This window comes from Leptopilina heterotoma, unplaced genomic scaffold (genome assembly GCF_015476425.1).
Source record: "Leptopilina heterotoma isolate Lh14 unplaced genomic scaffold, ASM1547642v1 Lhet_65, whole genome shotgun sequence".
NCBI classification, from domain to species: domain Eukaryota; kingdom Metazoa; phylum Arthropoda; class Insecta; order Hymenoptera; family Figitidae; genus Leptopilina; species Leptopilina heterotoma.
The window spans coordinates 1,504,851-1,531,060 of NW_025111152.1; the positions used below are offsets into that span (position 1 = coordinate 1,504,851).

General features: G+C 28.3%; 1 protein-coding gene across 1 annotated transcript in view; it reads left to right on the forward strand.

Moving 5' to 3' along the window:
* LOC122509944 (zinc finger protein 84-like) overlaps positions 1 to 26,210 on the forward strand; it is a 53,209-nt gene that overhangs the window by 16,240 nt on the left and 10,759 nt on the right. Inside the window, exons 2-6 of the mRNA XM_043624284.1 lie at positions 14,486 to 14,940; positions 15,024 to 15,302; positions 21,180 to 21,357; positions 21,614 to 21,862; positions 24,150 to 24,386. Coding sequence (XP_043480219.1) covers positions 14,486 to 14,940; positions 15,024 to 15,302; positions 21,180 to 21,357; positions 21,614 to 21,862; positions 24,150 to 24,386 — 1,398 coding nt within the window. The remainder of the gene's footprint in view (positions 1 to 14,485; positions 14,941 to 15,023; positions 15,303 to 21,179; positions 21,358 to 21,613; positions 21,863 to 24,149; positions 24,387 to 26,210) is intronic.

Sequence of the window (26,210 nt, forward strand, 5' to 3'; positions counted from 1 at the left end):
CAATGTCGAAAAATTGTTGAGCATTTGACATGGAATTGCTCATTTTCCATAATGTATTTTGATAAATATTACATCGTGAAAAAATCCAAAAGTGATTTTACATAAAAACGCATGGTGGTCACCTTAGAGCTAGGACGACATTTTTTAAAAGTTATCAAAAAATTGTATTTATTAATATATATTATATAGTTATTAACATGAATCAAGTATTTTAGAACCACGAACTTTTTATATTGAATTTGGCTTTCAGCCAATTTCTTTTATATTTTGTAGTTTTGTAGTTTATGATCCCCTGAACAAAAAATGTAAATAGCAAAATTAAAAATAATGAACAGTTTTTGAGTTATTAAGCCTCAAAGTTGTAAAATAATTTTAAAAAATGTTAACTTATGTTTTTGTCCTTTTTTAAAAAATCGACCAATTTGTTTAAAAAATTGTTACTCGTGGGCTTTTGAGACTGATTAGAACAAAAATCTCAGGCGAGATTTTATAAATTCAAGATGGCGGGATTAACATTTCTGAAAAAATTATAATTATCGCTAAGATTTGCTTGCAACTTGTTAATTGAGTGTTTTTAGGATTGTTAATTGTCCAGCCAGCAAAGGCAAGAATAGCATGTTATTCGGCCAATTAAGGCAGAATTGTCGATTGTCCAGCCAGCAAAGGCAAGAATAGCATGTTATTCGGCCAATTAAGGCAGAATTGGCGATTGTCCAGCCAGCAAAGGGAAGAATAGCATATTATTCGGCCAATTAAGGCAGGATTGATAATTGTCCAGCCAGCAAAGGCAAGAATAGCTGGTTATTCCGCCAATTAGGGCAGAATTGGCGATTGTCCAGCCAGCAAAGGGAAGAATAGCATATTATTCGGCCAATTAAGGTAGGATTGATAATTGTCCAGGCAGCAAAGGCAAGAATAGCTTGTTATTCGGTCAATTAAGGCAGAATTGGCGATTGTCCAGCCAGCAAAGGGAAGAATAGCATATTATTCGGCCAATTAAGGCAGGATTGATAATTGTCCAGCCAGCAAAGGCAAGAATAGCTGGTTATTCGGCCAATTAAGGCAGAATTGGCGATTGTCCAGCCAGCAAAGGCAAGAATAGCATGTTATTCGGCCAATTAAGGCAGAATTGTCGATTGTCCAGCCAGCAAAGGCAAGAATAGCATGTTATTCGGCCAATTAAGGCAGAATTGGCGATTGTCCAGCCAGCAAAGGGAAGAATAGCATATTATTCGGCCAATTAAGGCAGGATTGATAATTGTCCAGCCAGCAAAGGCAAGAATAGCTGGTTATTCGGCCAATTAAGGCAGAATTGGCGATTGTCCAGCCAGCAAAGGCAAGAATAGCATGTTATTCGGCCAATTAAGGCAGAATTGTTAATTGTCCAGGCAGCAAAGGCAAGAATAGCTGGTTATTCGGTCAATTAAGGCAGAATTGGCGATTGTCCAGCCAGCAAAGGGAAGAATAGCATATTATTCGACCAATTAAGGTTGGAATTTCAATCGACCGGATTTTCGTATTGCCTTGGTGGTTCTCTACCATCTGCGTCTAATATTATATTTAATAAAGCTTCGTCTGGATATTTGACACGTTCTTGATGTCTGGCAAAACCTAAGAACCATATGACACATGCGACATGTGAACATGATCCTACTGGTCTTGCTCCATTTTGGCATGTACAGTAGTAGCCTTTAATTGGTTCTTCAGTTGGCTCATCTTCTAGCTCTTGCACGGTGTATTCTATGAAGACATAATGTTTTGTACTATTTCGGAATCGAGAATACATACGGATTCTTAGAAACCCGTGTTCGTTGAAATGTTCATCCAATTGAAATTCGTAGTCATTTTCTTTTTGAATCTTGTCTTGAGCATATGATGGCGCCAAGGGACCGTCCATAAATTACGTAACACGTTTTTAGTGAAATTTTGAACCCCCCCTCCCCCTATGTAACAAGTTGTAACAAAATCGTTTTACACCCCCCCCCCTCCTTATCAATGTTAGGTAATTTTTAAAAATATTTTTTTACTAACGTTTTTCGAAACAAATTTGTTTATTACTGTTTTTTTAGTATTTATATCGTACAATAGCAATACAAAATTAAGTTAAATATAAAAAACATTTAGAGGAATAATTTTATTAATCATACTGAACAACCAAAAATATAACATTGATTTTTTAACAATAAAAATTGTATATTATTCCCAAGAATCGGTTCGCGAAATGATTCGATTTTTACTTATATTGAAGTGGCGGCAAGGGACAGCTTTTCAAAAATTTATCCATTATAAAGAGATTAAGTTCCTTATAAATATTACGTAACAATGATGATTGACCCCCCCCCTCCCATGTAACATATGATAACATTTTCTCGAACCCCCCCTCCCCCCTAAACGTGTTACGTAATTTATGGACAGCCCCCAAGTTGATTTGGTAACAACCAATCATAAGTTCTTTTAAAAATTCCATACTTACGATTGGGAAATCTCCTACATGACCATTATTAAGTCTTCGCCATTGTCCGTTTCTTGTCCGGAGATTTTCCAACTGCACTCGATTCTGAACTGCATTAGGAACTTGAGATCTTTGAAGAATTTGTCTGGCAAGGTCTGCATTTGCCCCTTCCATTTGAATAGTAGGGTGATATTTATTTATTAGAGCTCCTGCTATACAGTAGTAGCTCTGTAATTTTTTCAAATGATGGAAACCAATTCTTTTGGCAAAGAATTTAAATATCAGTTGCAAATGACCATTTCGGGCTTCTACAATCCATCGACTTTTAGTGACAATGCGACTCTGATTCGCGTCTTCTGTAGACAATTGTCTTTCTCCACGTCTAAGAAAAGATGGCATTTTTACATTGATTCCTAACCGTTCTAGAAGAGGCATTACGTCACGATACCCTCTATCCACTAAAACAATATCGCCGTCTTCGAACCAGTCTCTTAAAGAGTCTACATCTTTATCCAAGTCGCTTTCTAAAATTCGCGCATCATTATTTCTTGAATCTGCAAAGTGTGGCCCTAAAATAGTTAAAATATAACCATCTGGTGCAACCACCATTGTTGGTTTTACAAGATGTTTGCTTTTGTGCATCGAATATGTTTGACGAAGAACGCAAAAGTTTGAACTATTTTCCACGTATGCATATGTTGCATCAATAGCTGCAATGGCTTTAGGAGTTTCTGGATCAGCATTGTATAAATGCTGAGCAAATTCCGTGACATGAGCTGCAATAAAGTCTTGTCTAGTTATAGATTCAAGCCCAATATTCTCTCGAGTAAACCTTTGAAGTAAAGATTTTCGAACATTGTCAACAACTAAACTGACAGTTTGTCTACTACGATAGTCAAATATTATTTTTAACAAATTATCGGGTAAACCTTGCCTTAATTTGCATAAAAAAGTCATAAGATCCTTTTTCGAAACTTCTCTATTGTTTCCATACTGGAGAACTGGTTCGCAGTAAGTATAAAGATCATGAAATTGTTCTTTTGTAATAGGTGCAATGCATTCAAATTCTTCATCTGTAAAATCATTTTCACTTGAAAATCTTTCTTTTTTGGCAGAAGTTTCTCTTTGATTCTGTAAAAATGATTCTAGTATATTACCTTTTAAAATATATGGTCTATTAATGTACCTGAAATCGACTAAAAAGTGACCAAGAAAAAGCCCGTTTTCATCTAAATGATGTGCGCAAGATCTCACATTCTCGGGTACATAAATATTTCTTACTATAAAGACATTTACTCTGCATTCAACAGAGAGTCTTTGCACATCATCCTGTGCATTGCAAATAATACAAGAATGACTCGATGTCTGATGGACTACATTTAGTCTTGTACAATTTGGATCTTCTTGCATAGCATTGATTTCGTTCGTTATTGACGTATAACAATTAAAACATAATTTGGAATCTTCATTAACAGGAAGAGGAGGATGATTTAAACCTTCTCTCCTTGTTATAGCAATTTGACGTCTAATAATATTTTCGACACCGTTTAATAATCGCATTTGCTGTCCTTGGAATTGTCTGTTACATGTGTAACATAAGAATCGACGCCTGAACGCCATTTTATTTCTTAATTATAAGCAATAAAAAAAATAATTTTTGTCAAAACATATAAAGACACTCGATAAAAATTATTTTTATGTATACTAAATATAATAATTTATGCACAAACATCAACTAAATAACAAAAATTAAAAAAATTAATTCTTTTGGCTTTTTAATAAACAATTCCAAATAAACATGAAATATAAGTAAGGCAATTTGTTCAAATCTCTAAATTATTTTAAATGTGTGAAACAAAACAAACGCATTCAACAATAATTGACAAGAAAACAAGACTACATAAAATACATAATAGTTCACATTCAAATCTTAAGAAATAATATTATGACTGTTCAATTACGGTTTGTAAATGTCGAATATATATGAGAAAGCAAAATGTTAATAATCAGATTTGTTAAATCAATTGTAAACTATTTTTAATAAAGCTCTTTGGAGTTCAGGTTAAACAATGTACGAGCCTGCTACTCACACACGTCCTAGACGGTATTATAATAGTGGGGGAAACCTCACGCGTTCACCAAGAAGTTCTCTGATTGGCTACTACAAACACGCAAGTGCAGGACTTCCAAAGATGTATATTTTGAAGTTGCGAATGCAATAGACAATATTTTCTAATATTCTTAATAACTGGAGAATTTCATTGAATAATACTATGGTTTTGTTTACATATTTCCTGTTAATTATTATAATATAATAATATTAATGAGTAAAAAATATATTTTGGTTCTAAACAGCAAATACACCATAAAGAAGTGATTCAACTACAAACAAACATTAGAAATTCACAAAAGGTTTCAGCCTTATTTTAATTAATCTTTATTTTTTTTTCAAGATGAGACTAAAAAGACTTTTGGCCAATAAAAACGAGATTTAAACTCCTCCCATTTAAAAAATACTGTTTCCTTATTCGTTTCTCCATTAAAAAAATGGCGAGAATATTTTATTTTTAAAAATATAACTCTTAGTCTCAACACCTTAAAAAAATAAAAGACTTTTGGCCAATAAAAACGAGATTTAAACTCCTCCTATTTAAAAAACACTGTCTCCTTATTCGTTTCTCCATTACAAATATGGCGAGAATATTTTATTTTTGAAAATATAACTGTTAGTCTCAACCCCTTAAAAAAATAAAAGACTTTTGGCCAATAAAAACAAGATTTAAACTCCTATTTAAAAAACACTGTCTCCTTATTCGTTTCTGCATTACAAAAATGGCGAGAATATTTTATTTTTAAAAATATTTCTCTTAGTCTCAACCCCTTAAAAAAATACTTTTGGCCAATAAAAACAAGATTTAAATTTCTCCTATTTAAAAAACACTGTCTCCTTATTCGTTTCTCCATTACAAAAATGGCGAGAATATTTTATTTTTAAAAATATAACTGTTAGTCTCAACCCCTTAAAAAAATAAAAGACTTTTGGCCAATAAAAATAATAATAATTGGACAAACGATATTAAGTACATGTTTACATTTTGCAAAACAATGAATTATTAATGTTTATTTCCTGCAAAACAGAACTTAGAGTATAGCTTATTAACAATCCTTAATACACATAAGTAACAAGTTTTAAGCAATTCTAAGCAATAAGTTTCATTTTTGGCCGCCATTTTATATCCGCCATCCTGAATTATTAAAATCTCATCTCTTATTTTTGTCCTGATCAACCTCAAAAACGCAAGAGTAACAATTTTTTAAACAATTTGGCCGATTTCAATAAGAATTACGAAAAACTGCAGTTTACATTTTTTTGGGGTTCTTTGCAACTTTCGGGCTTAATAACTCAAAAACTGTTCATTATTTTTTAATTTGTCATATACATTTTTTGTTCAGGGGATCATAAACTACAAAACTACAAAATATAAGAAAAATTGGCTGAAAGCCAAATTTAATATAAAAAGTGCGTGGTCCTTTGTCAACAATAGTTCATTATATGTGACGCGTCGCGAAGAAAAGCACCTAAGAAGCAAAAAATCGATTTTCGGATTATGATTGTTTCAGATAAATTAAAGATTACTTTTTAATTATCTGAACTCAAAATTAATTTTTATCAAATACTTATCTGAAATACTTTCGTAATAATGATTTACAAAACAGAAATTCGTGCTAAGAGTTGATTTTCTCTTTCCTTTTTTCCTCCTCCTGTAAAATTTTCGATATGCTTCTTAGGTGCTTTTCTTCGCGACGCGTCACATATAAATCTCTAGTTCTCTCTAAAATAAATTATATCCCATTCATATGGATTCCATATTACAATAAATATTACGATGAACTGGAGAAAATCCAAAAATCATTTCTGAAATACTTGGCAATTAAATCTGATAAAATTTATCCACAACAAGGCTGCGATTACCTCGAATTGTGTAAAAGATTTTATTTCGCACATCTAAACATAACCAAATACTTCGTCTTCATAAACAATAAAAATCACCCCAGTCTGACTCATTCTTTAATATTACTTTTGGATTTATTTAAATTTTATACTTTTTCGTGAACAATGGGAAATTATTTATTAAAAAAATAATAACAAGTTAACAAAAATATATTTCAATTTTAATTGTTTATTCTAATAAATGTTATTATTAAACAAATAAATAATAAAAATGTTCTAGAGTAAATTTGTTAAAATTAATATATAAAAAATTAAAAGTAATTATTAGAACAATAATTATTTCTTTTTATGCAAAATTATGAAATATTAGAATTATTATATTATTATATATTATATTATATTATATTATAAATATAATATAAAATCGAGAGATCTGTCCTCATGTGAAATTAGTATTTTTTGATTTCAAATTGTTCTATACTCCAAACTGTTATGTCAAAATTTGACAGTGAATTTGTAAATAATAAAATAAGTGAAAGAAGAGAATGTAATACATAAATCTCAAAAACTCTATAAACAGGTACATATATACAATTTAAAAATAAATTATGTTATGAATTATTTATTTTTGTATCTATTTAAAAACTGTTTCACATTGAAAGTATTTTAAAATTTTAAGCATATAAAGAAAAATGAGTATTGAAATCTTTATTTCACGAAACGATTTAAATTTGAAAGGTAATTTGGAATTTCTGAAATAGAATGGGCTTTTCAAAAATATAGTTATCAATATTTCTTAAAGTACTTGAATTCCCTAAAACATTTTCTAAAAATTGAAACAATTTGAAATTAAGTAAAATTTTATATTTTAAAGAATTTTATTTTGTCATATCGTTAAAAACATAAATATAATTTGTATTTTTCAAAATAGGTATATTATTCTACAGATTTGCAAGAATTATTCTATTTATAAATAATTAAAATCTCGTTGTTGAATTCTGATAAGAATTGATTTAAAAAAAATTTAGAAAATAATTGAATATTTAAAGCGTTATAACAAGGATTTTACAAATTAATAAAATTTTTAAAGATTTTTGGTATTTTATTGAAATTATTTAAAATTTTTATTTTTGTAGAAAAATAAATAGGAATAAATTAAAAACATTTTTTAGCAAAAAGTATTGACGTTTTGAATATAATTTAATTTAGAAATTCAGAAAAAATTTGTTTTTTGAAAAAATGTAATTAAATTTTTTTTTAAATAATTGTATTTCCGAAAATAATTTTAAAAAACTGAAACAATTGAAAATTTTGTTAAATATCATTGAAATCAATTTTATATATTTTAATTAATTTTATTTGTTTACTTTTAAAAATTATTTTGAATTATAATCGTACTTTTGAAGAATTCTAATTGAAAATTTTGAATATATAAATTAATTTTTTAAAAATTTAGAATTTATTAAATTGAATAGCTAGAAATTAACTAAAATTAAATTTAAATAGAATTAAACGTTTAGGATTGTTTCAGTGGTTCTCGAGAGTTTAATTATTATTTAATCAAAAATTGTTGTTGTTATAAATATCTTGTAAATTTCAACACTAGTTGTTCAAATAATTAATAATTTTTTTTAATTTAAATTTTAATATCAAACAATAAAATAAATATATAAAAAATAACTATTTTTTGTATGTATTTATGACTTATTGTTATTTTAAGTATTTTATCTTTTATCTACATATAAACTATTTATTTTGCTACTTTCTGTTATTTAATAAATTTAAAATCCTTATATAAGTATATTACAAATAGCAAATTTTTTAAATACAGCTTTTACAACAACTCCTTTGTTATTTTAATATTTTATTCTATTGTTGCGATGCATATTTAGAGCGTGCTGCGCACAGCGCCATCTCGCGAGTTTTTTTCGCACATAGAAGTGCAAACCACTAAGCTGACATGTTCTAACATCAGAATGCATGGAAGTCCGACTGTGGTGATAAAAATAAACTGAAGCATTCAGTGCTGCCAAATAATGCACAAGAATTTCCCTAGATGTCCACTTTGGCGCCCTCTATCCTATATTTAATTATTTCCTGCATAAAATGTTGAGAAGAGGAGCAGGAATTCTTCCCAAAAGACAATTGATCGAACAGACATTTGATCGAAAAGTCATTTGATCGAATGGACATTTGATCGAAAAGTCATTCGATCGAAGAGACATTTGATCGAATGGACATTTGATCGAAAAGTCATTTGATCGAAAAGTCATTTGATCGAAAAGTCACTTGATCGAATGGACATTTGATCGAAAAGTCATTTGATCGAATAGACATTTGATCGAACAGACATTTGATCGAAAAGTCATTTGATCGAATGGACATTTGATCGAAAAGTCATTCGATCGAAGAGACATTTGATCGAATGGACATTTGATCGAAAAGTCATTCGATCGAAGAGACATTTGATCGAAACGACATTTGATCGAATGGACATTTGATCGAAAAGTCATTTGATCGAATTGACATTTGATCGAAAAGACATTCGATCGAATAGACATTTGATCGAAACGACATTTGATCGAATAGACAGTTGATCGAAAAGACATTGAATCGAATCGACATTTGATCGAAAAGTCATTTGATCGAATAGGCATTTGATCGAAAAGTCATTTGATCGCATGGACATTTGATCGAACAGACATTTGATCGAAAAGTCATTTGATCGAATAGACATTTGATCGAAAAGTCATTCGATCGAAGAGACATTTGATCGAAACGACATTTGATCGAATAGACAGTTGATCGAATAGACAGTTGATCGAAAAGACATTTGATCGAAAAGTCATTTGATCGAAAAGTCATTTGATCGAATGGACATTTGATCGAAAAGTCATTCGATCGAAGAGACATTTGATCGAAACGACATTTGATCGAATGGACATTTGATCGAAAAGTCATTTGATCGAAAAGTCATTTGATCGAAAAGTCATTTCATCGAATGGACATTTGATCGAAAAGTCATTTGATCGAATAGACATTTGATCGAACAGACATTTGATCGAAAAGTCATTTGATCGAATGGACATTTGATCGAAAAGTCATTTGATCGAAAAGTCATTTGATCGAATGGACATTTGATCGAATAGACAGTTGATCGAATAGACAGTTGATTGAAAAGACATTGAATCGAATCGACATTTGATCGAAAAGTCATTTGATCGAATAGGCATTAGATCGAAAAGTCATTTGATCGAATAGGCATTTGATCAAAAAGTCATTTGATCGAATGGACATTTGATCGAAAAGACATTTGATCGAATAGACATTTGATCGAATAGGCATTTGATCGAAAAGTCATTTGATCGAATGGACATTTGATCGAAAAGACATTTGATCGAATAGACATTTGATCGAAAAGTCATTCGATCGAAGAGACATTTGATCGAATAGGCATTTGATCGAAAAGTCATTTGATCGAATGGACATTTGATCGAAAAGACATTTGATCGAATAGACATTTGATCGAAAAGTCATTCGATCGAAGAGACATTTGATCGAAACGACATTTGATCGAATGGACATTTGATCGAAAAGTCATTTGATCGAAAAGTCATTTGATCGAATGGACATTTGATCGAAAAGACATTCGATCGAATAGACATTTGATCGAAACGACATTTGATCGAATAGACAGTTGATCGAATAGACAGTTGATCGAAAAGACATTGAATCGAATCGACATTTGATCGAAAAGTCATTTGATCGAATAGGCATTTGATCGAAAAGTCATTTGATCGAATGGACATTTGATCGAAAAGACATTTGATCGAATAGACATTTGATCGAAAAGTCATTCGATCGAAGAGACATTTGATCGAAACGACATTTGATCGAATGGACATTTGATCGAAAAGTCATTTGATCGAAAAGTCATTTGATCGAAACGACATTTGATCGAATAGACAGTTGATCGAATAGACAGTTGATCGAAAAGACATTGAATCGAATCGACATTTGATCGAAAAGTCATTTGATCGAATGGACATTTGATCGAATGGACAATTGATCGAAAAGTCATTTGATCGAATAGACATTTGATCGAAAAGTCATTTGATCGAATAGACATTTGATCGAAAAGTCATGTGATCGAAAAGTCATTTGATCGAATGGACATTTGATCGAATAGACATTTGATCGAAAAGTCATTTGATCGAATAGACATTTGATCGAACAGACATTTGATCGAAAAGTCATTTGATCGAATGGACATTTGATCGAAAAGTCATTTGATCGAAAAGTCATTTGATCGAATGGACATTTGATCGAATGGACATTTGATCGAATGGACATTTGATCGAAAAGTCATTTGATCGAAAAGTCATTTGATCGAATGGACATTTGATCGAATAGACATTTGATCGAAAAGTCATTTGATCGAAAAGACATTTGATCGAACAGACATTTGATCGAAAAGTCATTTGATCGAATGGACATTTGATCGAAAAGTCATTTGATCGAAAAGTCATTTGATCGAATGGACATTTGATCGAATGGACATTTGATCGAAAAGACATTTGATCAAAAAATCATGCGATCGAATAGACATTTGATCGAAACGACATTTGATCGAATAGACAGTTGATCGAATAGACAGTTGATCGAAAAGACATTGAATCGAATCGACATTTGATCGAAAAGTCATTTGATCGAATGGACATTTGCTCGAAAAGTCATTTGATCGAATAGACATTTGCTCGAATGGACATTTGATCGAAAAGACATTTGATCGAATAGACATTTGATCGAAAAGTCATTTGATCGAAAAGTCATTTGATCGAATGGACATTTGATCGAAAAGTCATTTGATCGAATGGACATTTGCTCGAAAAGTCATTTGATCGAAAAGACATTTGATCGAACAGACATTTGATCGAAAAGTCATTTGATCGAATGGACATTTGCTCGAAAAGTCATTTGATCGAATAGACATTTGCTCGAAATGACATTGAATCGAATCGACATTTGATCGAAAAGTCATTTGATCGAATCTTTTTTGGCATAAGAGTTTCCCTTCTTTATTCTACATATATTCATAGCTTGAAATACCGTGGAAGTCACCCCACTGACACGAGCAGTTGAAAAGTAAGCTAAACGTGACTGGGACCACTAGGGGCGCTAGTAGAAGATGAGGCCTAGGTACATGAATGTGATTGGTTGTTTAAAATTTCTATGATTATGGACAACTTAAATAACCAATCACATTCATGTCCAAGGCCTCATTTTCTACTAGCGCCCCTAGTGGTCGTCAGTCACGTTTAGCTTACTTTTCAACTGCTCGTGTCAGTGGGGTGACTTCCACGGTATTTCAAGCTATGAATATATGTAGAATAAAGAAGGGAAACTCTTATGCCAAAAAAGATTCGATCAAATGACTTTTCGATCAAATGTCTTTTCGATCAACTGTTTATTCGATCAACTGTCTATTCGATCAAATGTATGTTTGATCAAATGTCATTTCGAGAAAATGTCCATTCGATCAAATGTCTTTTCGAGCAAATGTCTATTCGATCGAATGTCATTTCGAGAAAATGTCCATTCGATCGAATGTCTTTTCGATCAAATGTCTTTTCGATCAAATGACGTTTCGATCAAATGTCTATTCGATCGAATGACTTTTCGATCAAATGTGTATTCGATCAAATGTCTATTTGATCATATGTCCATTCGATCAAATGCCGTTCGATCAAATGTCGATTTGATCAATTGTCGATTTGATCAATTGTCTTTTGGGAAGAATTCCTGCGCCTCGTTGAGAAGTGTAAAAAAAAATAAAATTTTTATGGTTACTGTTAAAAAAATTTATAATTGACAATAAAAAATTGTTTAAACAATTTAATAATTTATGAAATTAATACTGAATGTTTATATGTTAATTACCCATTATATTTCGGGTAAAAAACTAGAAGAAATATACTATATATATTGTTTATTTAATAAAAGTGAAATTATATAAAATTTTGTACTTCAGGAATACTAAAATATGATTTCTACTGTACAGTAGAACCACGATTATCCGAGGTAATGTGGAAAAGAGGTGCCTCAAATGACACGAAAAAATGAAAATTTCAAAAATTTTTATTATTTTTATGTGTTTAAAGTATTAGAATAATATTCAACGATAAAAACAGACGAAATTTTAAATGCAATGAACATAAACAGTGATTTCCTGAAATTTTTTTTCCAAACTTGGTCTCTCCATTCGTTTTATCCTAGTTATTATTATAAAAATGTCATAGAAAATCAGTAATTTTTCGTATATAATTATACGCACCATTATGTATATCAACCTAAAAAGAACAATTAAACATTTTTTTATAATTTGCAGTAGCATTAGCAGGATTTTATCGAGCCGTAATAGCTCTAACTATCCTTGCCCCGTGAGCCCATATTTCAGTTTTTTCTAAATTTTAAGGAACGACGTGAATTAATTTGAAAATAAATACGATATTCGTGTTCAGCAGGAAATTCCACTCCGGAAAGCACTTACGTAAATAAATATTTGGAAGCACTAATATACAAAACAATACAATAAACTTTACGTCAACATTTTAGCAGAACAGACTTTTTTCAAAAATAAATTCCTAACTTCGCAAATGGTGGTGACAGATTGACTTCAAATTTTTACTATCATCTTTTGGTGTTAAAACGCGAATATACCATTAATTACGCGATTTTTGAGCAAGCCGTCTAAGCATAACAGCAACTAACTGAATTTTTGCAAACAATTTTACTACTTACCAAAAAAATTGAATTGTATTAAAATTTTTAAAAATATAAACTAATAATTATTTATGTACATAATAAGTGGATTTTTTAAATTTTGATTATCAAATTTAAAAAATTTATGTTTGAAAATAAAAAATTTCATAATTTGCATAATAATAATAAATAGAATACATCACGTTCCGCGCGCGTAGCATTTGCTAGTTTTAGATAATATGTAATTGAAATTTGAAAATCTTAATTCCTATAGAAAAATAATAATGATGAAATATTTAGTTAAAAAATAGAAGTTATTGATGTTTTCGAAAAATTTTACAGTTAAAGAAATTCGTAAATTAATGTAACAGAACATTTTTTTAGTATCTAATAATTTTTAGAGTGAATCAGAATATTCTTTAGGGCCAGGAAAAAAGTCAAAATTTTGTCTAGAAATCAGGCGAAAACAAAATTAAATTTTTGTGGCAACCCTGATGAGGCTGAAGTCTACATAACGTTTTTAAAAACAAAAAATCAAGAAAGAATTTTTTTTCAAAAAAAAAAATTTAATTTTTAATTAAAAATTAAAAAAAAAATTAAATTAAATTAAATTAAAAATTAAAAATTCATCTCTACTTTTCAGTGCGTTTTTAAGACATACCTAATTTATCAATTATTACTTAAAAGTTATTTGCTCAAAAATAACGTAAATTCGAAGCCAAAATAAAATAAATCGTCGCATTATTTTTTGGTCATCGTTTTTAAAAACGTTGCTGACTTTAGTCTCATATCAATAATTAAGAAATGTTAAAATAATCAAAGTTTCGAACGTTCGAAAGAAGGACGATATTTTATGAACAAAAAGTTTTGAACGTTTAAATGAACGAAATATTTTTTGTTAAAAATATTTTCATAGATTATTGATTACAATTCAAATTAAAAACTCAAATTTTACATTTAGAAATATTATAATTAATTTGCTTAATAGTGACGCAAAATTATAGTAATAAAAATTTAATTTGAAGAAGAAATAAATAAATTTCGTTCATTTGAACGTTCAAAACTTTAACCTCCTGATATTTTTCTAACTTCATTTAATAATTTGTATTCTATGAAAAAAATAATTTTGTGTGTAAAAAAATGAATTCTTATCTAAGTAAAATGTGAAATCCAACGAATTAAATACAGTAGCTAAATATTTTTCGCCGTGTAGAACTTGAGAAAAATAATTGTTTTAAAATTCATGTCAGTGAATAAATGATTAATTCTTGAAAAATAATATTAAAATAAATGAATGATTAAAAATTGATAAATTTTAGGTACAATTATGCAAAGAAAAATGTCGAGCTCCTCCACCTTTAGTTCCATTACCAGCAACACTGCCAATAGAAAGTACAACTCCTTTAATTAACGCACCCGAACTATTGCAATTGAATAATTCAAGGGACCCACTGCCAGAATTGCCGTGCGAAGTGCAAATTAAAGAAGAACCAATAGACACATTAATTCGAGCTGATTCTGATCTCTTAGGCCTGAATAAAAGAAGTTTACTAATCTCAGGAATAGGAAAGAGAGCGAATGCTTTTGCAAATGACTATGGAAATGCATTTGAGAATAATGGAGAATCAAATTTTGATGAAAGTGATAAACCACGAACAAGTATACTGGAGCAAGTACTCAAAGGCAATATAACTTTAAGCGATCGTAAAGATCAGAAATCAAAAACTGGACTTAGCTCTAAATGGTGGTGTGCCCCTTGTAATAATTATTATAGGTATCTTATTTTTTATTATTATTATTATTATTTATTAAATTTTCATTCTTTGAATAAAATTAATCAACTTTTTTGTAATTTAGAACAAAGGAGGGTTTGATAAAGCACATGCAAGTGTTCTGCCCGCGAAGGTACACGTGCAGAAAGTGTTCTCGTGTCTTTTATACTGTGGAGGATTTAGCAAAACATGATGGCACCGATCATTTGAAAGTCACTCTGGATTTTGACGAAGTAGTTACCAAATGCCATCAATGCGATCGTGAATTCGTTAGTTGGGAAATGCTCAGGCATCACAGACTTCGTGATCATGTAGCCGAAGATATTGATATCGGAACAAGTACTTGGTGTCCATCTTGCAATAGGTAATTGTTTATTAATATTATCAAACTGAAGTAACCAACCTTTTTGTTGACGCAAAAAGAGAAAACCATTTTTTAACACTAAGAAGCAAATAATAATTCTCACCTTTTCCCCCTTTTTCACCTTTTCATATTAAAAAATAAACAAGTTTTTCTTTTTTTTGAAATCTTTTTCAAAGTGTAATAATAAAATTGTTATAGAATTCAGTGCGTTTTATTTTTGATTTAGTTTATTAACACCACAACATACTATAAATATATTTTTTTATGTTAATGATTTAAAAAATATAGATAATTTAAAGAATTTTATAAATTATAAGGTGGTTCATTCAACAGAATGCAGACCTCTAGAAAAATATTTAATTAACAAAAATATCAATTTTTCAGAATAAAATTGACAATCAAAATATTCTTGACAAAATTTCAATTATTTTCAAAAATTTTCTTTAATTCAGTGATTTTCAATATCTACTATACTTTAATAAAACTTTCCAATTGAGAATTCAATTACTTAAAAAAATGTTAATAAAATTCTACGCAAACATTTAATTATTGTCACAAATAATACAAATTTTACAGGAATTCTATTATTTACAATTTTTTTTATAAATTTCATCGCAATAATTCAATTATTTGCATAAATAATAAAAATCATCGCTGAATTTCAATTATTATTTTCATAATTCAATTTTAATCGAATTAATTGTAAACAAGTGGATTTGAAAATTTTCAAAGAACTTTTTCAAAAATTATTAAGAATAATTGATTTAAAGAAGAATTATAGTTAAAAATTCTATAATATAATAATTGAATTGAAATAATGAAAATAATTTTGAAGAAGTTACAGTAAAAATATTATTATAGTACAAAATAATATGAAAACATAATAATGATTAAATTAAATATTTATTTTAAATAAAACTATTGATATTTTCAAATAATTTTAGAATTAAAGAAATTCTTAAATAAATGTTATTTTTTATCAAAGAATCCAAAACTGTAAGAAATTTGAGTATTGACACCTACATAGTTAATATAACTTTTAACACATTTTAATTTATTGTTTGATATATCCCCTTTTTGAAAAAAATGCCTTTTTTCACCTTTTTTGAGGATAAAAGGTACTGTGATGCTTGTCATTAAATCCTAAACTGGTTTTCAATCCAATCGGAGCGTGGAAGACAATAGTTACTTTAAAATTTCAGCTTTTTTTATTTCATTTCGTCGACAAAAACGTTAGTAACTTCAATTTTATTTAATATTCTATTAATTTCATTTATTACCTATACAGGTCAAAGTTTCAACAAATTCATATTGAATAAAATGTTACAACGGATTTTTATAGGATTTCTTAAGTAGAATCCGAATTTGACCTTACAATTATGAGATCGGCTCTATTTATCTAGTAATTTCGATTTAAATGTGCCAAAAGTCACGTTTTTGGTATTTTTTGAAAATGTCTAAATGAAGAAGAGGGCTTTTCGCCCCAAAATAAAATACATTGAGCAGCAGAAATCTTAACTATTTTTAACTGCTTTTGTGTGTTTCGTCTCATAGTCTTTAAAAATATTGAATAAAATAATTTAACTTTGAGAATTTGAAAATTAATTTATTTAAAATAATTTAATGCTTAAAAAACTGTCGAAAAATTGTTATTTATAAATTATTTTGCGAATAATTTCATTTAAAAATTCAAAAAATAATTAAATTTTTTAAAAGTTGCGCTTTTAATTTTTATAATTATCTAATATAAATAACTAGCATCAGTTACTCGCGAAACATAGAATGTAATTTTTTATTATTATTATTTATAAAATTTTTTATTATTCAAATATCAACTTCAATTTTTGAATAATTTCAGATTCAAAATTTAATAAAATTCTTCGCACGAGGTTCAATTATTTTCAATATAATTTTAATAAAATTTCTCGATAGAAATCAGTTGTTTTTAATAAATTTGAATACAATTCTTTATAGGAATTGAATTATTTTAAATACAATTTTAAGTAAATTCGTCGAGAAATTATTCTCAATGAAATTTCAATTAAATTTCTGGAAAGAATATTTTTACTTTCACAAAATTACTAGAAAATTCTTTAAAACAATTCAATTATTTTCAAAAAATTTAATTAAATTAAAGAATTTCTATTTGGCCTTAGAAATATGTCCATGGAAGAATAGAAAAAAAAATTTTTTTTATAAAAGTTATTGCAAAATGAATTTTTTTGCAACTTTTTAAATAAAATTTTATTTCTCCTAAATGAATGAACCGATTTAAATGAACCAAGCGGGAATACAAAGAAGATAAAATATACTTTCGTTTAGAATTAGAAAATTTTTAAAAAGTTCATTTTTTAATAATTATTTAATAAATTGTTTACAACCATTTTTTTAATGTTCTGCGCCTTTTAAAAATTTGAAAAAATCTCAACATACAATTAAAACTATAAGAAATCAAAATCCATTGAGAAAATTTATGAGCAACAATTATTTTAAAATATTAAAGGAGAAAGAAGCTATCAATTATCCGAATGAATTTTACAAATAAATTAAATATCTTAAATAAATCTCGATAAGCTCATGGGTTTCATATGTATCGACAGCACAGCCGTCCTAATACAGAAACCTGCTTAATCTGAAAAATATTTTCGAAATTAAATAATAATTTCAAAATTATCAAAGAACTCAGAAAAAACGGTAGCATGGTGGGATACGAGCCCACGACCTTTCTATTGATAATTTTCTATTTCTATTTTATTTCTATTATTTTCCTTTTCTATTGGATAATTGATAGCTTCTTTCTCCTTTAATATTTAACTGCCGAATGATAAATTCACTTTCTATAATTATTTTAAAAGTTATAATGAAAATTATATTGCGCGGAGATGCGATTTTGATGCTTTTCAGAATTATAACATTATTTTCAACTACGAAATGAACAAAACAGTGTTGAATTAACCTTTGCATTTAATTATTTAGTCATAAAAATGATCAAAACCTAAGTGTAGCGCCGGTGCACTACACCGGGACAATTTAATTTTCATTATAACTTTTAAAATAATTGTCGCTCATAAATTTTTTCAGCGGATTTTGATTCCTTACAGTTTTAATTGTATGTTGAGATTATTTTCAAATTTTTAAAAGGCGCAGAACATTAAAAAAAATGGTTATAAAAAATTTATTAAATAATTATTAAAAATTTTCTAATTCTAAACGAAAGTATATTTTACCCCCTTTATATTTCCCCTTGGTTCATTTAAATCGGTTCATTCATTTAGGAGAAATAAAATTTTGTTTAAAAAGTTGGGAAAAAATTCACTTTGCAATAACTTTTATAAAAATAGTATATTACGATACTAGGCCAGAAAGTTGGATTTCCTGGCCGGCGTGATATATAAGGCCGAGGCTTTATATATCACGCTCGCTAGGGTATCCAAATTTCTGGCCGTGTGTCGTATACAATTTTTCTGTATCCCCAGCCGAAAGTACGTTAAATAATTATTGTTTGAATAATAAAATAGCTCAATAAGAAATTTTCTTTTACAAATATATATTTAATAATTAAAAAATAATAAAAGAAAATAAGAAATTTCATGCATTATTTTGATGACTGTCAGTTGTTTTCAAAACGTGAGCTCTGTAAGTAACGTGTCTGTGTGGTTGCTATGCTAACATGTACGTGTGTTGAAATTCTTGTAACCAATCAGAGCGCTCGTTGGGTCTGTCGAGCCGGCCACAAAAGTCGCTATTTCCGGAGCCAAATCAGACCGGGAAGACAGTACTTTCGGCAAAGGGATACAGAAAAAATTTTTTTTTCTATTCTTCCGTGGACATATTTCTAAGGCCAAATAGAAATGTTTTTTCAACATTTCGGTTTAAAAAAAACTTTATTTTTCGTGAAAATTTCACGAATTCTACAATAATTTATAATTTTACATAATATTATATTATAAAATAATTTTATAATATTACATTTAGGTCTAAAACATTTTTTTTAAATTAGTTGTATTATTGAATATAATATTTAATTGGAAAATTTTCAAATTATTACAATTTCATATGAGCAAGAGTAAATCGCAGGTCATGATTAATTAATTTAAAAAGAAATAAACTGGTAAAACGTATTTATTAGAACGAGTAATTAAAAGATATACTCGATTTGTGTGCTGCTTGCAAAGGACAAAAAAGATATGATGTAGAAATAAAAAACGGTAGAATATATTCACACGAATATATAAACAGATCAGCACAAAAGTTTAAAAAGTGAACCCGCTTATTGTATAGTATATTAAGCAACAAGAGGATAAAGGCAGCCATTTCTTTACGGTGATTTTTGTGACACGAGTGGAGGTCGAGGGCGCCCCGAGACCGTAACGAGTGACACAAAAATCATCGTAAATAAATTGGCAGCCTTTAAGTCCCGTGTTACTTACGATATTTTTTATTCCTAATGCACAAAAGTGGCGATTTCAGATAGCATTCACTTGTTCAACTTGTATGAAAATGGCGGCCGTTTTCTCCCTTGGGCAAGAAAAATGCATGTGAACAGCTAATTTTCTTGCCCTTGGAAGAACACGGCCGCCATTTTCATACGGTCGAAGAAATGAATGACTTTCCTCCCTGTCGTCTGCTATCAGAAAGCGCCGTTTTTGTGCATGTGGGATAAAAAAATATTTTTGATTTCCAACATTTCATGAAATTGAATTACAAACGAGTGTATTTCAAAAATATTTTTGGCCAACTTTTTTCTTCTTTAAAAAAATATCTGAATTCTTAAAGAACTTTCTCAAAAATTATTAAAAATAGTTCGAATTAGAGAAGAATTTTAGTTGAAAATTCTAGAAAATAATTGAGTTGAAATCCTGAAAATAATTTTGGATAGGTTAGGTACAGTAGCAATTTTGATAAATTATTGAATGTCAAAGAATTTGAAATTTGAAATTTTTGAAAATCTTAATTCCTATATGAAAAAATAATAATGATGAAATATTTATTTAAAAATGAAGTTATTTATTGATATTGTGCTGTTATTTTGTTTGGATTTATAATTTTAGCGTGATATATTGTTTTATAAAAATCCATAATTTTAATTATTTAAAATATTTTATTTATGAGCTTTCGCCCGTCGACGACAGGCATTATTAATTGATGTTTTCGAATAATTTTATAATTATAGAAATTCGTTAATAAATGTTATACCTAGAACATTTTTTTGTGTATCTAATTGTTTTTAGAGTGAATTAATTTATTCTTTAGGGTCAGTGAAACAGTCAAAGTAAAATAAAATGAAATTTTTGTGGCAACTCTGAAGAAGCTGATGAAGTTCACAATATTTATAATCAACGATTTAGAAGAAAATTTTTTTTTTCAACTTTTGTGTAAAAATCTTTTGCATAATTTTTAATCAATAATTTTAAAAAAAAAGTTTGTACCTAAACAAAGAATTTTATAATTTTCGTCAATTTTTCTAATTTTAAGATGAATTGTTCACCTATAAAAATTGCTCTCCTTCATTTGTCATTTTTTAAAGATGTTCAAAAAATTCCAAAACGCAATTTTTAACACACCTGCATTAAAATTGCTCGAAAAGTAAAGACAAAAGAATTTTTAAGATCAGATTCGGATTTTACGTAAAAAATACTGTAAGAATTGGTTGTAACATTTGAGGCTAAAAATTTTGTAGGCTAGTGTTTTTTTGTATCTTTAGAGGATGTCGAAGTCGATGCGATTTTTCCAATACAGTTTTTAATCTAATTTTAACATTTTGACTTTAACTTTTAACTTAAGTTAAGTTTATTTGTTAAATTAACTTGAACTAAACATTTCATCCTTAAAGTTTTAAACTGACTTTTTAATTCTAATGCGAGTTTTGAATTTCAGATTTTTCCCTTCAATGGAAACATACCAAAACCATATGCAGTTACATCAATTGGACACTATGACCAGGTTACCAATAAGTTCCTTACCTTCAGTTTCGCAGGAAAATCATACTCGAGAGCTTAGGAAAGAAAACTTGAACGACAGCGTTAAATCATTATCTTGTCCCACATGCGGCAAAGTAAGAATTTTGAGTCAGCAAAAGTTACTTTTTTCTAATTTTAAGAGGAAAAATTTTTTTTAGCCCAAACTGTATTTTCCTTTTAATTGCAAAATTAATGAAATTTTTTTTATTGAAGTCGTCTGTTTTAAGTGGCGGATGTAAAATTCGCTTTTTTTACCGTATAGAGAAAAATGAGTTGAGAACATTTATTATTTATTTAATTTATTTTACATAAAATGAAATGCCTAACTGAAAACTTTCTTTAAATACTCAGATTTGTACGCAGCAGAGCGCATTGTCAAATCATATGCGAACGCACGAGCCAAAGAAACATCAATGCGATATTTGCGGTCGATTTTTCGGTCTTTACATAAGACTTGCAACGCACAAGATGACTGAACATAATCAGGGAATGATGCCAGTCATGACAAGTATCGAACAAGAGGAAGCTTTAAATGCCGAGAGAGAAGCAAGGGAAGCAAGAGAAGCTAGATCACGTGGCAAAACAAGATCGTACGATGAGGTATCCTTCATTTTTTACTCTAATGTATTTAGATACATTTTTGTCTAAAATTACAGGCCTGGTACAGTATGACTTTTTCGACTATTTTTAAAAAAATGCAACTTTTTTTACTTTTCTTCCCCATATTGCAAAAAAATATCATATTTAACTATAGTTAAATCTTTTCCTGTAAAGAGTCTTACTTTATTTTTTTGCAAGTAATTTAGCGCATAAAACAAACTTGTTTTCAATGTAAAACAAATAATTGTCAAATTACAATTGGATTTAATTTAGAACCACTTCTTTTCACAGAGTTACAAAGTCAAATTATTATTCATTAAAAAAAATTTCTAGAAATCAGAAGAAAGTCAGAAAAATATAAAATAATATTTTTCTGACAACTTTAAATCGACTTTCTTTGCGTCTCAAAGTCGATCCAAGGCCTGGAATTCTGAAATGCTGCAAATGGAAGAAATCTTTACAATTTTTCTGTTTTAGTTATAAGTAAAGTGAAATTTTCAATATGACTTTTAACTTGTTAATTTCTTTGAACATAATTCAAGCTGAACAAGTTTTTAGATTTATCTACAAACAGTTATAACTTTCCGTAAAATTGAAATTGTTTATTTAAAATAAATCAACAAAATTAATTTTGTTTCGTGTCGACTCTAAACTAAATTAATAAATTGAATCTAGTTTCGTGTCGATTCGAGAAACTTAATTATATTAGTTTTTAAAGATGTTTAACTTTTTTGGATTGTTCTAATATAGTAAAAGATGTTATTTGTTTTTTAAAAAATCAATCCACATTTATTCAAACGATTATTTATGTCAAATGTGAAGCTTTTCGTCCATCGAAAAGCCAATCGTCCATCGTTTGAATAAATGTGGATTGATTTTTTAGAAAACAAATAACATCTTTTACTTAATTATATTAGTTTCAATTAAAAAACGACGCATCGGTCTTTTGAATTTAAATTAGTTGTTATAATAACAAAGCAAAAAACGGAAATTTGTCATTAAAATAGAAATGTTTACTGCAATTTGTTCTTTGAAATTAATAAAATAGTTAATTAAAAGTTTAAATTTCTCATCGATGTTTGGATCGAATTTTACATAATTTTAGATTATTACCATACATTATTACAATACAATGTAACAATGAATGTTTTTTTGAATTCTGAACATTTAATGTATCAATAACTTTTCAATTTTAGGACCTGTAAAATTAAAAATTAGATCATTCGATACGTTTTTAAAGTGCCTATTGAATGAATATAAAATATCTGTTTGAGCGAAATGACAAAATATTTTGATTCAACATAATTCTGTGGAAGAAAAGCATAACAGCATAACTGCATTTGTCATGATTTCGAGATAAATTAATTTTAATGTTCTCTCACTTCTGTCAGTTCAGAAAATCAACAGATTTGTTCGGTCTTTTGCATTTAGTATTATTATTTAATATATTTTCGAAATTCTTTTATAACATTTAATAAAACACTATTAATTCGTTAGAAAAAATTATGAGTTTATTTAGTTATAAAATTTATTTTTTTATAAAATGTTTTTAATTTATTGAAACGAGAAAAAAATTTACTTTACTGTTCAACTTGAAGAATTTTTCAATTTATTTTTTGAAATACTTTCGAAAATTTTTTAGAATAGAAATACCCTTAAAAATTAGTACATAATTAAATGCACAATTTATGCTATAAAAAATTTGTTCCAGTTTTATTAAAATAAATATATTTAATTTAAAGTACGAAAAATGTATTTTACTAAAAACATTTTATTACAAAATTCTTATTGTTTTTATTCATAAAGGCTATTTTCATTTTTAATTATGTCAATTGTTTTTTAAACTGAATGCAGTTATGTTATTATGCTGGTCTCCTTTTGTCAAAAATGCAATTATGCGATTATGTTTTCCATTATTTTCTTCATTAATAACCATTTTAATGGTTTTTCAGCTATTGAACTTTGAAGAGCAATATTAAATATATACAAATCTGATGTTATCTCAAATTTGATAAAAATGTCAGTTATGCTGTTATGCCTTTCTTCCACAGAATTAATCTTTTAAAATTGTTTAAAATTAATTTTTATTGTGTTTTTGTTTTCAAATAAAGTAAAATTGAAAAATTGTAATCTACCGATTTAATATAACAGAATAAATTTAAAAAAGGTTTGAATCTATTTCTAATTTGTAATATTTTTGTTTTTGAGTTTGCAATAAGATTAAATTTCTATATTTTGCAAGAGTAAAGGGAATCGACATTTAAATGTTTGCTTTTTTATTTCACAGATGGTCGAAGAAGATGACTATTCAGTTAATGACACACCTGTCAAGCGGAAAATTGTTCTTAATTCTAGTTCGATTAAAAATGCTGTACGTTGTGGTATTTGCTTGCAATGGTTTAATAACCGCACAGAAATGATTGCTCACTTGCAAACGCACTCTGATTCATTTAAACCAAAAAGCTTTTGTTGTAAAGTGTGTACAAAGTCTTTTAAAGAAAAATGGCAATTAACTAGGCATGAAGTAAGACTGTTGTTTTAAATTATTATTTTTATTTTTGTAGGTCGTCCATAAACTACGTAGCACCTCAAGGGGCTTTGACTTGCAGAAAAAATTACGCAATATACAATGAGCCATTCTACACAAAGAGGACAACCCAAAACTTCTAATAGAAGAAATTTTATTTTTAAATTACTGTAAATTGCTAGTAAATTTCGATTGGGGTACAAAAGTTCAAAAAAAAGTTCCAGTCCAAAAGTTCCAAGAGATTAGCTCCAAGGTTAGTTTATTCCAAAAATATAAAGTTTCCAAAAAATAAGTTCCAATGTAAATTAAATAAATGTGCCAAAAAGATGAAAATTCTTTAAAAATGTAAGTTGTGACCAATTGCTTTTAAGTACTCAAGAATTTCATCATTTTGAATGTATTCTCCATAGCTTGAGACTATATTAAATATTCTGTCTTCAATACGTTGTTGTTGATTTGTTCTATTTTTTTTAACTCACCTCTTTCTTTAACTTCATCTCCAATATATAACCTTAGCTTCCGAATGTTTACACGGAGAGAAAAAAAAGTAAACGGCTCTACCTGTCGGTAGAGCGGTTGCGTTAAATGCGAAACAGCCGTTCAACTTGAGGTTAAGCACGCTGCTTACTCCCGAGGGAAGAACGGTTCTCCTTTTTGGGGAAAGCGGGTACACTTTTTGGAAAGTAAGCGGCTCTATTTGTGTGGAGAAGCGAACGGATACTCCTCAAAAAGTATAACCATTCGACGTTTGCGGCGCTACTGCTGTGCTTTATAAAGGGAAAACAGCGCTTTCTTGCCAAATCAAACGGCTCTCTTTTTTTTTCTCTCCGTGTATAATATAAGAATCCATCAATTTCCAAATAAACTGTTCTACCCTTTTTAATTATTTGAGCCATTTTTTTGTCACAAAATATTATTTTATCACTGTAAATTTTAAATTTAATTTAAGAAAGAAAGAAAGAAAAAAATATTATTTATTTACTTCGAATTTGATGTAAGAACAATTTTTTATAGCAACTGAATTATAAAAGTGGAATTAGAAGAGTATTGGTTACCAGTTTTTTGTTTTATTTTTTTAAACAAATTTTCAAACAAATTTTGGAACAAATATTGGAAAAAATAACTTCTTGGAACTTTTGGTATTGGAACATTTTTTTTTGAACTTTTGACTCCCTACCTAAATTTCATTATCTTTAGAGTGGTGAATTTTAATTTTAAGTTTAGATTAGTTTTCATTGAAAAAAGTAACTTTCATACTTGAAAGTTTCAAGTTTACATATTTTTAAAGACCTTCGACCAATTAAAAAAGTTTTGAAAATGACAAAAAATATTTTAAACTATGTACATTATGTGTGTTAAAGGGTAGAATGGCAACTTTTATGGTTTAAAAATTCAAAATAATTTGTTACTTATGATAAAGAATTTAATAGTTGAAAATATAAATAAATTCAAAATATTGTATGTCACTTGTTTAAAATATTTAAAAATAATAATAATTTAATAAAATTAATCATAGTGTTTTACATTAAAAAAGATCAAATTCCGATTAATGGTTAGACGCTTTCGATAAACAAACAACAATGTTCACGGTAATGTTTATTCATTATTATAAGTTATAAATTATTTTGAATTTTTTAAACAATAAAAATTGCCATTCTGCCCTTTAGCACATATAATCTACATTCCTTAAAATATTTTTTTAAATATTTTAAAAAATTTTTAATTGGTCGAAGATCTTTAAAAATAAACTTGAAACTTTCGTTTCTATTTTTTTCAATGAAAACAAATCTAAATTTAAAATAAAAATTAACGAATCTAAAG